Raw genomic sequence first — 14,991 nt, forward strand, 5'->3', positions numbered from 1 at the left:
TTCGTATTTGTTTTTTATTGAGTTATTTTTAGATCAATTTTTTCAGAATTAAATTCTCTACAAGTTTTGATAATAAATTTTCCGCATTTATTGGTCATTTAAACAAAAATTGTATACAAACGTGAAAAAAAGTGTTTTTAGAGAATAAATCTTTCTGTTTTACTTCGATTATTACGAGACTATGAGTTATTGTTCTGGAATCTTGTTTTATTTAAATCGTCAGGTCAAAAACCATAAGAAACCATTAAGTTTACTTCTAAATTTGGGTATCTAGAATTTCAGTATAGTTTCATTTCAATCTTTGCCCAGGAAACAGGTCGAAATATTTTGCTAGCCGTAACTCGACAACGGGACGATTCCAGACTCATGTTTATACTAACTACGTTTTTCATTATTTTCGCTAGTAGAATGAGCTCAGAAAACCCGGTAACACTACGTGAATCATCCTGTATATTAAATCTTAACAGAGAATCTAAACACATTTTTATAATAAGAATCTTAACACAAAACACATTTTTATAATAATAAAAAAAAAAAAGATAAAACTGTACTAAAAAATAAAACAAAAAACATACCATATCTTAGATCCTTGTCAGGCGGTATATTTCCGTTAGGCTCTAGACGGTCCAAAAATTCATCGGAATAACCGTTAAAGGGAAGTTTCGTTGTAACTCTAGATCTATCTTCTCCTTCATCTTTCGAGATCGCTGTAATTAAGAAAAAATATTTATTATAATAATTTTAATTATTGAAAGAAAAGAGAAACAAGTAATAAATATAAAATTTACAAACATCAATTTGGTTAAAAGTAAAACATCCTAAATAAACAAAAGAATGCCGAAAATACAAGGAGTAAATATATCTAGCAGAATTTTTATACGATATATTTTGTAAATAAAAATATCACAATTAAAATTTTAAATTAAATAAATATTTTATTAACATAACATCTTTATAAATCAAAACTGTGCGACGTAAAATAAACCAAACATTCTGATATATATATTTATGCAAACAATACGACCAGTACACAAATTATTGGGAAAACACTTACATAGGAACAAATATAGGTCAGAAATAAATGCAGCTATAAAATTAAAAACCTATAATAAAAAAAAAACCAGCAGTATTAATATTCCTCTTTAAATATTTTCCCAATCAATATATTACAAAAATTATTCCACATGATATTATTTAAGAGAAAACAATCGACTCTCCTGTTCAATAATTCTAAGCCTAGTACATAATTCCTAACGAGTTTCTAGGCAGAGAGTAACAGCAACAATATTATTCATAAGGGTAAAATCAATTTTCAGGTAGTACGAGTATCAACAAAACATCACTGTATAAAGAATTTCATCACTATCGTTAAAAAAAAAAATATATATATATATGTAAAATATATACATATATACATAAAAGGAGGTAAATCCCTACAAGACGGTGGGCGATATTAACGGATTAGGGTTATTAAATGAAAAAACCACCGAATGAATTGATTAATAGTTTGAAAACACCATAAAAATTGATTTACTCGTAAAAATATTAAAAAAGAACCCCTTACGTAAAATTCCTCTTCCTGTTTTTAAAATAAATACTAATATATCAAAAATACATAATTCATTTTAGCTTACTCTGAAAATACTTTGTTCCATAATATAAACACATTAAAAAGGATCTTCCCTTATTAATTAACACTACTGCTAGTATTATATCTTTGCCGATAAGTTGGAACTTTAATATTTCTCATCATAGAAACAGTAAAACATAAAGGTCGATATTATTTTATTTTCCATTTACTTTTCCGTTTATTTCTTTCATGAATGGAATTTATCATCAAACACTGAATATTACCAAGAGTTTACGTCCGTATGAAACACGTAAAAAATCCTAAAAATATTTCCTATTAACTAAATTTTTATTAATTAAATTGTACGTACGTATCTCGCATAACTCAAAGAGATTAGCCGTAGGATGTTGACATTTTGGATTTAGGTCTGTTGTAACATCTAGTTGTGCATTTTCCCTAAAAATGTGTATATATAATTTAATAGGCATTATTATATGTGTGGATATGTAATACATTTGTTGAAACATCTGATTATTTAATATTAATTGAAAATTATAATTTAAAATCGTATTATTTTTGGATTTTCTAGTTTAATTTTATTTAATTATTCTGGAATTTCTGTTTAATTTTATCTACATAAAAATTAATTACAGAGTGACTGAAAAATAGATCCTCACAAGAACAACATATACATGTCCGATCTTTAATAAATTGCAAAAAAAATTCTTATTTTTTAGTCATTATTCCTCTGATATTGTCGGATAAGATTCTCCCTAAGTCGGAGTTGATCAACATTTTATTTGTTTTTGTTGCCAACCATTTAATTTCTCTTTAGTTTGATATAATTCTTCTTATATTAATTTGTGTACACGATCTCTAGTTTTCAAATTTTCTCTCTTTATATTCACCATGATCTCTTAATCGTTTTATTTTTCCTTGGTTTTAACGTTTTCTTCGTCTTTATATTTATTACCTTCTCTTATTTTTTTTATTCTTCCCTTGTTCTTAACATTCATCTTCTTGTCGTTTTTTTGATATATATTTCTTCATGTTATCTTTCTTTTTTCTTGTATGAATGTTTCCTTTTCATTTTTGATTATTCGCCAAATAATCCAATAATAAAAACTAAACACTTTACACCGTCGAAATTGACATTTATTTATACGACGCACGAGAAATCTCAAACTTTTGTTAATCAGCAACTCACGAAGAAACGAATAATACTGATCTACTAATACGAGTAATAAAGGGACTTTATGTTAATATTACACGTAATTGGTGGATTAATAATTGTATAAATATTTGATGTTAATAAAAACTAATATTTCAGCAATTTTGAAACCGTCTCACTTTCAAATGAAATAATTTTAAATGAAGTGTAGGAAAAACGTGTATATGGTAATAGGTGTACAAGAAAGTCATGTGGTGTCCAGATCAGATTTTTTCCATTTTAATGAAATTGAATCGCGTAGGTTAATTAGAGAAAAAAGCATTTGAACTTCTTAAAAACAAGCTTTTCTTAAAAAAAAAAACATGTTTAAAAAGAAAAGCGTAGGGCATGCTCTATTTACTAAATGAATGTATATGAGTTTTTTTTTAATCACGCATCAACATTTTTTTAAAGTAACTTTCTTGAAAATAAAATTATTTTTTACTTTTTACTATGAGTATTTTTTAAAATTAATTAATGTTTTTTTTTTTTTTTTGTAAGAAACGCATGTTTTTAATATTTTTTTTAATTTTATACTTTTTTAAATTAATTAAATTGTTTAGAATTTTGCGGTTTTCTTTGCTACATGTTTGCCGTGATTCGGTGTCTTACGAAATTTCATTTAAAGTGATTTTGAGAAATTATATTATTCCATATTTTATTTCCTCCATAAAACTAAGTTGTTTGAATTCATATTTGAACAAATTAAATTCTTTTTAGTTATAAAATTTCTTTGTAAAGTGTTAATTTTACCATTTTTTTTTTTTTTTGAAGCATTTAAACCGACAAGTAAGTTTTTTTTACTTTTACTTGTTTAAATTCTTCAGCAAATAAAATATATTTATATGCAATTTTATTCTATATTATAACCTGGAGAATTAGTTTCCATTATAATAAATTACAACAGTTATTTATAACTAAATCAGATCTTAGCGTACATAAAAATTTAGAATGTAAATTTACAATAATTAGAATGAAATCCGCTTCAACAGCCACCTAATCTATTCATTGAATAGATTCTTGATTCATATTGAATCAAGAGTAAAAATCAACAGGATCGATAGTTACATCTTATAGATTCAGCTCCTTTCCTCAAGATATTCCCCTTTATCTCCGACTATATGAATATATGAATTTAATAACTACTGTATTGTCACCCAACACGTCGTTGTGTAAAAGTTTACTATTATATGACGTCAGGAAATGAGTTAAGTTAAGGTTGCAAGATTTGGGGACAAGGTTGAACCATTGATAAGTAAAGAAAACCATGTAAAAAATACAATATTTTTAGTCACTTTTTTAAAATAGGTCGTTTTTGAAAAATAATACGAATAATTTCCAACTCAAAAAAAAATTGTTTTGAGATGAAATATTCTCGCAAATGTTCTGACCCACAGCACAATTTCATCCTTTTACAGAAAGCTTCAGGAAAGGCAGTTTAAAAAAAAAAAAAATTATTTTTGTTCACAATAATTTATCTCTAACGGCGACTATATTATTTTAAATGGCGGTTAAATATTTTCGAAGTCTAAATAGCGAAAAAGATATTAGATTATACAAAAATAAAGTTGCGCAGTAAAAAATAGATTTTTTTTCAACAAAATATTTCTCAATGGTTCTGGTTTATAACCAACGACAGACATATATTTACGATACCCCAAAAATAGAACGAGCAAGATCCTTTGTCATCTTATATTAATATCCTATATAAGAAAAACGAATATCGCCCACCTCTAAGCCATCTCCTCCAAAACTCCATCGCAGAGCACAAAAGTTCCCTACATTTATCACGCTGTTCTGCTAGTGGCTTTCTTTTCTACCCACACTCTCGCACACTTCTTCCACTACTTTTCTCATCTACCTATCATTTTTATTATCTTCCATTTGTTTTACTTCCACCTATTCTTTTTAACTTTTCGGTAACCCGACCACCACTATTATTCTTCTGTTCTATTTAGGTACCCGACCAAAATTATTATTATCATATACTGTATAATTTAGGCTATAACTCACGACTATTTATTTTATAATAAATTAAACCGATATATCATAACGGCACCTTATCTGACAACAGTAAACGTTTATCCTAGATATTTATATTGCTTTTAAATACTTATATACGTAACGAAATAATAAATTCAAAATAACAGAAGTTTATTTCAAATACAATTAATTCTACACCTGCATTAAAATTTCATTCGTTGAATAAATAATAACATTTTCATAGTTAGAACAGAAACGTAACAAAAGGTATACGTAACAAAAATAAATTAAACATTTAACAAAGAGCTTAATAAATCGATCCGTTCATGTAATGGAAATATATACAGACAAAAGAAATGGCTTTATCAGGACTAGTTTAAAAGAATTAACTACCATCACCAAAAGATTCATATATAAAATATTTCACTAAAAAAAATACATCTTTCTATTAAAAACGATCAATTATTATATTTCATTTCAATAATATTTACGTCATTATATCTTTACGTATAAATGTGCAACTTAATAAATCGCTTTATAAGAACGATAAAAATATTCGAGAGCAGCAATCATTTTTTTCCCTGTTAACCAGAGTAATTTCATTTCATTATCAAATTTACATTCAAAAATCTGAAGAAAGGTTTAGAAAAATAATCTTTAATGATTAGTTTTAGATGGATTATTAATTTGGATGGATGCCCGTAAAATACCCTCAAAAAATTCTAAAATTACATTGTATTAAACGTTTAATATCTATTCTTATTTTCCTTCATATTATTATTTTTATTCATCCAATTTGAGCAAATTTAAACTAATGATTGTTTCCAGAATCGGCTATTTTCCAAGAAACGACTTCACTAAGGAATGAAAAAAAAATTATAACTTAGCCTTTTTAACTGCTGCTCATAAGAAATGGCGCCGATTAATAAATTTTCTTACCGAGGTATTGTACATCCCAGTTGAAAACTGATTAACCGATTATAAACGAATTTTCTCAGCGAATAATTTGTTTTTTATTTTTTCGCCCGATCATGTTTATATATACATATGTATGTAAGCATGAGATTTTTTTGTCCGCTTTACCATACGAAAATCTTTACCGATTTTGACGAAACTTGGTGAAGTGAGTAACCTATCAGGTATAAAGCCCTTTTGATTTTCAAGCGAATAGGTTCATAGGAGCCGGAGTTAGAAGCAAAAAGCGGGAATTTTGAATACATTTTCAGCTTTTTTCGTTCTACTATTACGCACTATTAAATCTTGTTGTTAAAATAATGTCTTCATGAAAAATACAGTTCCATTTAAGTACAAATCAAACATTAAGCTAATTATTTTAAAATAATTTACAACAAACATTATTTTTAAAATTATAACAATAATTCACACAAAAAACAAAGTAATCAGCTTAAAATTTAAAATAAAAAAATCTGATGTGGACATCACATGAATTCCTTGTACGCCTATTAAATTTATATACACATTTTTAAAAGTAAACAAAATGTTGTTTCACTAATAACTTCCGATGTTTTTACATATATATTTTTTTATTGTTATTATTGAATTACTAGAGAACCTGTACATAAATTAAGATCAGAAGAATTACATCAAACCAATGAGTGATTAAATGATTGGCAACAAATAAACGAAATGATGATCAACTCAGATTTGGGGAGAATATTGACCGACAATATCAGAGAGGTAATGAACTAAAAGATAAGAATTTTTTGAAATTTATTAAACATAGGGCATGTATGTCTCAGTATATATGTTGTTCTTGTGAGGGGCTACTTTTCAGTCACGCTGTACTTTTTAATGTAGATAAACAGAAATCCCAGAGTAATTAAATAAAATTAAACAGAAATTAAACTAGAAAATCCAAAAATAATTCGATTCTAAATTATAATTTTCAATTAATATTAAATAATCTGATGTTTCACAAAATCTACGTAATACATATACAAATAGGTAATAATGCCTATTAAATTACATGCACACATTTTTAAAATTACATAAAATTTTATTTCACTAATAACGTATGAATTTTTTGCATATTTTTTTTTACTGTTATTATTGAATAATTATTTATTGGATAATTTATTGTTACAATTACCGGTTAATCATTATTAATAAATCAATATATTTAAAATTAACAAAAAAATTTAATTAAAAAATTATAAAACAAAAAGGAGATGACGTATGATTCGAACCGATGTGTCTTCCCTTGTAAGATCCAAATATTTCATTAATTAAAATTTTATTTGGTTATAACTCTGGAAACAATGAAAATAAGCACCACTTATATCGTTGAATAGCTCACAATGAGAGCTTATTGCTACAGTTAAGAAAAAGTCCAAAATCCAAATATTTTGGATTTTGGACTTTTTTGGACACTTTTAGTTCAGTCGATTGCAATCAAAAAGTGATGTTCAAAACTACATGTTACAACAGTCCTAAATGCAAAATTTCAACATCCTACGGATAACCGATTTTGAGTTACGCGAGATATGTACGTACATACGTATGTATAGACGTCATACTGAAATTAGTCAAAATGAATTCAGTGTTGGTCAAAATTGATATTTCCGTTGAAATCTGAAAGCCGAAATTTTCCGCGATCACAATACTTCCTTTACACCAAACAAGGAAGTAAAAAGGTAGTAAAAAATATTTTAGAAAAAGCTTTGATACTTTAATAAAACTGTATTTTCTGCAACCTACCGTATTTGATTTATACGTTTTATAATTCGATTCGTAAATTTAAGTGGATGATTTAATACAGTGGTGACAGTTAACGAAGAAGATTCGACGTTAAATTGAGCGTAACTGAAGAACGACTCTATCTTCATCAAATTGTCACATTCACAACTTCAGATGTGTATCTGAAGTTATACTACATATACTACAGTATATCTAAATTTCAGCGAAATTGATTAAGTAGTTTTGGAGATTTTCCAGCCAGAAAATGCTGTACGAAAGCCCCCCCCCTCACTCTCATTTTAATATATATATATATATATATATATATATATATATATATAAAAGGAAACCCCAGTCTGAGTGTATTTTTAGGTACGTCATATTTCAAAAGGTAAAGAAAATTAATTTTCACCTCCACTTTCACCAAGCAACCAAAGTAATTCCGTATTTTCTTCGAAGTCGGTAAAAAAAATGCATTTCATCGAAAAAAAAATTAAAATTTGGCTAGTTTCGCTGTAGTATTTTAGTTTCGCAATAATCTAAAATGTGATCTAGTGAAGGATTGGTGTCCAGTAAATCAATTTTCAAATTTTAATCGTTTTAAATGAATAATACTAACATAACATGAAATACAAAAAAAAATCGAAAACAACATTATTTTCAAAAATCATTAAAGCAGTGCAACATTCTTTCTTTTCAACCCTAATAGCTCTTCTTTTCCGTGACCTCGCCGACTTATACGTTATGAAAATATTATTACCAAATTGAAACTCGAATCTATACCAGTTATGTGTATGGCTTATTCTGACGGAACTTAGTTCAGGATATCAAAAATTCTTTGTTCACGTGAGGATGAGTTCTCTCGGGTCGCCGCCAAATTAGACAATTTTTCCTCCTTTCAAATTTTTGTTTACAATCGGTAACAATTTTGTAGAAACCTTAAGTAAACTATTTCATACATATTCATATTAAAAAAGAATCGCCATTGAAAGTCCTCAAAAATTACGTACTAGCAATATATAGAACTTCTGAGGGTAGAAAGTACACAAGGTAGTAGTGAAAAAGTAGTACAGTAGAAAACAACAAGAATCATAAAAATTGATTATGAAACGTCAACAGTTGGACGCCACATGTCATGGACGCCACCTGTGGGTAGGTTGTCATGAACAGCCAGAATAGTCGTGTCATCGACAAAAGAAGCGACAGTGACTCCATTCTCAACCGGAAGATCGGCAGTGAAAAGGCACAGTACAAGATAGGACCCAAAATTCTGCGGAACCCCCTACTTAAGTTTCGAAAAACGCAGATAATTCTTGATCACATTTTACCCGGGAGACACGCCCATCCGTGTAGCTACGAAGAACAAGGTAATAAAGTTCGAGGAAGGTTCATTTTCAACTTGTATACAAGAGCAGGCAGCTAGACCTTGTCAAATCCTTGCTGGAGAACAGTACCTCTTCTTCTCTAAGCTCCTGCTGATGACGTTAACAAGTCTGTGCGTTTGCTCAATCAAGTGTCCACTACGGAAACCGAACTGGTGATCTGAAATAACGTGACACTGCTCCAGAATAAGCCACATCCTCCGGAGAAATAACCTCTCAAATACCTTCGATAAAATAGGCGACAGGCTTACTGGCCTGTACGAGGATACATTATGAATAGGTTTACCCGGTTTCGAGACCATAACCATTTGCGAAACTTTCCTCTCGATAGGAAAGTAAAGAGGTGTGTCATATATTGGATGGCTTTGGTAGGAAGCATAAATAGCATCTTATTAGTGATAAAGTCGAAGCCCAACTGTGAAATGAATCCCAGTCAATTTTACTGTTATGGAGAACAGCCGATGTCTTTCTTCTTACCACCATCGTGCTGACTGTCAGCAGAAAATCTGATTGATCAGACATCGAGTCGTAGCTATTTTCAACCCTGGTATACAACGACGAAACACCAAAAGTGATGTTAAAATCCAATAAATCAGGCATCATAGTTGGATCCGACGGCCAGTAGGTCGGTTGCAGTCCAGAGATTACTTCAGATGCACGTTAACAATACATACCTTTAAAGCTCTAGTTGTTACAATGCTTAGCGTTCCAGTCGCCGCCTACCACAAATCGTGAACCTAGTGTAGCGAAAACTCAAGAGAAAGAATCAATCGAAATCGGTTGACGAAGAGGACAGCAGTAGACTGACTGCAGATGGCCTAAACGATCCAAGCCAATTTTGAATTTCAATCATTGTGGTTTGAATGTGATCTGTTTTGTACTCCAGTGGTTCATGATGCTTACCTCTCTGATGAGCACTGCAGTACTTCCACGCGTTCTGCCATCAGATGACTGGTACTGCAGACTGAATACTCTCGAAAATTAGATTAGAATGTCATTAAATTTAGAAAAAACACAATGGCTTTCTGTAGAAATCGATATCAAAATTAAATATTTCTCAAATCAATAAAACTTTGTTAAATATGTAAATAATTGTCAATCCCTTTAGTTCTATTATCAAACTAATTTATTTTAGTGTATTAGATTAATAATACAAATCGATCTTTATAGACAATGACATTAAATTTAGTGAATCCTATCTGAAGAAATCGATTTTGATATAAACAACGATCGATATACACAATGACAATCAATATAGACAACTACAATAAATTTAGTAAAGTTTAGCGCCAGGTTATTTATTATACTTTTTTTAATTATGATTTATACAATAGTGAGATTGGTGAAGATTGAATTGTGGTAAACAATCTGGAGGTCAAAGGAAGCTACAGTTAAAATTTTGTAGTTGTTAATGTAATAAACAGTTCAGTAGTTTTTGCGGTTATAGGGAACAAACGTAAAAGATATTCTCTCTTGATATATTAGTGAGATTAAACAGTTAATAAACATATAGTACTGTCTTATCTAAATTACTTATTTCTCAGATTTAGCCAAAAATATTAATATTTTAATTACACTATAATATTTAGATGATAAAGATAAAGATTGTTCTGTTAATCCGTAAAACAATCCTTGAATTTTACATCCCAACTAAAATACTCTTTTACCCAAGTACTAAATGGTTTTCGAACGAAATAAATACGAAACGAAAAAAGCTTTGTCAAACTATGTAACGGAAACTTTCGTTTGTTCCTGAAATAAAAACGTTTTGACGGATAGTTTTAACACAAAAACAATAATTTCTTTCTGATCGTTGTTTACAAACATACGAGTATACAACTCCTGTCTCAAGGGGATAAAAGTGGAACGTATTCGAGTGTTTATAAATAGTATTCATAAATGGAGATTCCATAACAATTCCAATCTTTTAGCGGGTTTTTTTAAACATAGTATTGTGCTACCCTAATATTTTTAGCAATAAATGATTTATCGTACGTTTAATACAAAAATAAGCATATAAACTTATTAAATTTAACAATGCAGTGTTTAACGAATTTTCCTCATCTTTTAGATATGTTTTAAAACATCTAAATATTTTTGAAATATTCTTTTTAAAATAATATTAAAATAAATACATCTATCTTTTTTTCAATAATACTATAAGGATTCCTCTACTCATGTTTAACAAACAATAAGAAAACAGCAGCAGGCAGTAATTTAGAAACGTTACAATCACGATGATTTAATATTAAGATAAAAAGTAGATTTAACAAAAGCCCGTATTATGAAAGACATTTAAAAAAATACATTTTCGTTAAATTGGGGTAAAAAGGTTTCCATTTTATTCATAAAATTGGTTGTTATTTTAGTCGTTTTTTTTATTTTTACAAAACAGCCTGAAACAGGTTTAATGTGATTATATTATGCAACTCGCTCTTCATCGAGTTCAGATTGATTGTTAGAAAAACATGGATTTACCACTAAACGGATTTACTTTGTTAGAAAAACGTGGTAAATGTTCACTAATTTGTATCTCAAAAACTGTTATTTATATAATGTTGAGTAATAATAAAACAAAGGTAGCAGATTTTGGTTTTAATTACTCTGGCGCCAATTGCAGGTTAAAAACACTGTTGATCACGTAGACCTTTAATTCAATATTGCTTACTTTTAATATAGATTTAACTGAATATGAAAGTTTCTTCTCGCATTTTATTTTAATAAATAAACTAAGATCAGGAAAATTTCATATCGAGACTGAAAACTTTCAAAAATTGGGAAATTTTTAAAGAGGAAATATATATATTTCCCTGGTGAGTGAGTGATGAGTGTGTGTAGTGAAGAATATTTCACTAAAGCAGGCTACTAATGTTGCTATACACTAATTATCCAATTTCCATTCTTTATTATAACTGTGATGCATACCTGAGGTACATACAAGAGGTATCAATGAGAAAACCCTACTTTGAATAAAATGATCCTATAATATTGATGTAATAATATTCTGTATTTTTGTATCTTGAAGAAAGAAATGAGAACCACTTTTCTTCTCATTTTTCCTAGTAAATCTGGTATGGGAACTTGTCATTCTTATAAAAGCTGTTATTTTTGAGCATGACTAATATAATTCGTATGAGGCACAACCGTTACGGTCATGGCAATTAATGTACATTAACAATACATTTATATAATGTTCCAAATGTGTGTTGGTTAAATTAATAATATCTGTGGCTGAAATTTTACCAGGAATATTATTACTTTTACATATGAATTTAGAATGACGCATGATTTATAGAAACAATAATGAAATATACCTAAAGAAAACGATGAAGACAAACATTAAATTTTCACTTTAAGATCGATGTTAAGCAAAGATATGTGTGATAATATTTAACAAGATTTCTTTTAGTATGAAAAAAAGTAGACCTAACTTGTTATGAAACAAAGAATATAGGCTAATCGAAATTATTAGCATAATATTAGAACAAAAAATCTAGTAATTAAAAAAAAAAAATATGCGAAATGTAAATTTTAATAAATAAAATTCAATAAAAGATTTCATGAATCGATTAAGAAAAACGGATTTTATTTTGTTTATAATTATAATATTCTCAGTCATAAAAAAATCTAATTAACGTAACAGGACAACAGACTTAAGTAATCATATTATCTACTTTTTTCATTATTCGTCACCATATTGGTTTAACAAATGGTAAACAAATAAGCGAGTTCTGAAGCTTTCTTTAAAAAACTCAACACAATCGACTTACCGGTCAAAAATAATAAATAACTACCAGGATGTAAAATACATTTATTAGCCGACTGAAATATTGGTCAAGTTGGTGAAACTAACAATAAAATGCAACAAAATATTTTATATCTCCAAATTAAAAATCCTTTTCGTTTGAATATAATATAACCGGTCTTCTAATGTACTGAAAATTCTACACTTGTAATTAATATAACAGTAAATTAAATAAAGACAGGTGGTATGTGGACCCTTGCTACGACGTTACAACAGAAGAGCTCTAGAGAAAACAGAATTTAGAAAGAGCCATCATTTAAAATAAGTATTAAAGGTAAAAAAAAGAAAAGTGCCACCATCAGTGTTTGAAGGGTTGTCGGTTGATGGAAAGAGAGAGAGGGAAAAACCGATAAGATAGCTGTCGATTAAAACCGCACATAATGTTGGCTCGGCTCCAAATCTCCCCTATTTTTGCCGAAACTTCATCTATCCTTTCCACTCCTACCCTCTAGAGAATATATAAAATATATACATTCTACAACTAAAATAAACCGGAACATTTTGTCGGATGTCATAAACATCAGTAAAGTTTTTTCAGAGTGCAAAAAAAAATATACGACACAGTTTTTCTTTGAAAATTATTTTCAAATATATTTTTAAACGCATATTTAAGCAACAATATTATACATAAGTATCTTTGTATGGATGCATGTAATAAAAGATACTACATCTCCCCCTTCAAAAGAAAAAAAAGTTTCCGCACGACTGATCGCGCCAGCTTCCCTTCAAGTTTAACATACTTCACTAAGTATAGTGCCACCAGCAGCACTTCTTTCGCATTAATCTTGCAACGTCAACCTTTAAACAACGCCGTTATTCCTTTAAAAATACTAAACTCTGCTTGACGTATTCAACAGTAATAAATAATATTAAAGAACCGTATTACTCCAGTAATCAAATTATTTATACCTAAACGTCAAACATACAGTACACAAGTTACAGAGAAAACTAAAGGGGGCTTTCAAAACTAGAGGGTACATCAAACTATATATATATATATATATATATATATTATTAAAGAAAAAAATTCCTTTGTTTTTAATATACAAACCAATAATATATTGTTGATACATTATTTGTATTTTAAACATTTCAGACGCAAAATAAATAATTTATTTTGAAAATAAATTAAAATCATTAAGAAATTTAATAAGCAATACCCAATAAGCAGAAACAAAAAACAATGAGATGAACGAATCAGTTTAGCCATTAATGAGATTATAAATATAGATATGTATTAAATTAATTAAATAGTAACAGTAATTGATTTTACCCGCAATGTTGTCATACGTCACCGAATGCCTTCAGGATATAAAATAATGGATTTACATGTCAATGTAGTTTTCAAAGCTCTTTCTACGTTAGCATTAAATGTACGTTATTCATGCGTAAAAAATAAATAACAGTTTCTCTTAATTAAATTTTACTAAAATTTTATTTTAGTAATTTGTATGTTTCAGCTCTCTTTGACAATATAATTACCGAAAAATTGTTACAAAGATTATTAAAATTGCCCACAATCGAAAATGAAAGATTTTCTATATTGTAGATTAAACATAAAATGTTTCCTATTTAAAAAAATAAATAAATAAATAAAAAATGGTTATTTCAACTATGCTGCTCAGCTATCTGATCAACGCGTAATGATTTCAGAGATAACAAATCGGACTAGTCACCTGATGGTTTACTTTTCTTGCATTATACACATTGTTTCCACTCAATAGAAGAAAATCGGAGTCAATCTCTGAAAAATTGAATACTTATCTAATTTCTAAAAAAAAAACTTTTTTCACAAATTCAGATGAAATTTTTAATTAATATAAAGTTAAATACAACAGTTTTTCCGTCTACTTAACTTAACTAACTTAACTTTACTTTTCTAAAGAAATTACTGGATGATAATATATTTTCTTCTTCGGAGTTAAAGCGAAGCAAACTATTGGTTATTATTTTTAAACATACTATAGTAGAGACTGCGTAAAATTTCATACAATTAATTACAACAAACAATTTTATAAAAGTTCAAAAACCTGGTGGAGAGTACTGTATTAAACCTAAATATTCACCAATTCTTAAAAAAATTATCATTCTTGAAGTAAATTTACCTTTTCTTTTATATTTGTATAAATGTATATAAACTTACAAAATTAAAAGGAAATATGTATATTTCAAATCATTTTTTATCCCGCATCCGTTGAAGTACCGATCGCCAGGTAGCTAAACATCTGTAAAGAAATTATTTTATCTAAAAAAATCCAAAAGATAACGTGAACAAAAAATTAATGATAATACGAAAAAAATCAAATCTAGAAAAAAAAACACATTGGAAATCGATAATCCTAAC

The 14,991-nt window shown here is 28.3% G+C and overlaps 1 protein-coding gene across 3 annotated transcripts in view; it reads right to left on the reverse strand.

Annotated features, from left to right (window-relative positions):
• Eip63E (cyclin dependent kinase Eip63E) overlaps positions 1-14,991 on the reverse strand; it is a 778,181-nt gene that overhangs the window by 100,671 nt on the left and 662,519 nt on the right. For all 3 annotated transcript variants that reach the window (XR_012756703.1, XM_075368329.1, XM_075368330.1), the window contains exon 3: positions 576-707. Coding sequence is in view for 2 of the 3 variants with exons in the window: in XM_075368329.1 (XP_075224444.1) it covers positions 576-707 (132 nt within the window). In the remaining variant the exon portion in view is untranslated. The remainder of the gene's footprint in view (positions 1-575; positions 708-14,991) is intronic.

This window comes from Lycorma delicatula, chromosome 6 (genome assembly GCF_047948215.1).
Source record: "Lycorma delicatula isolate Av1 chromosome 6, ASM4794821v1, whole genome shotgun sequence".
Classification (NCBI taxonomy): domain Eukaryota; kingdom Metazoa; phylum Arthropoda; class Insecta; order Hemiptera; family Fulgoridae; genus Lycorma; species Lycorma delicatula.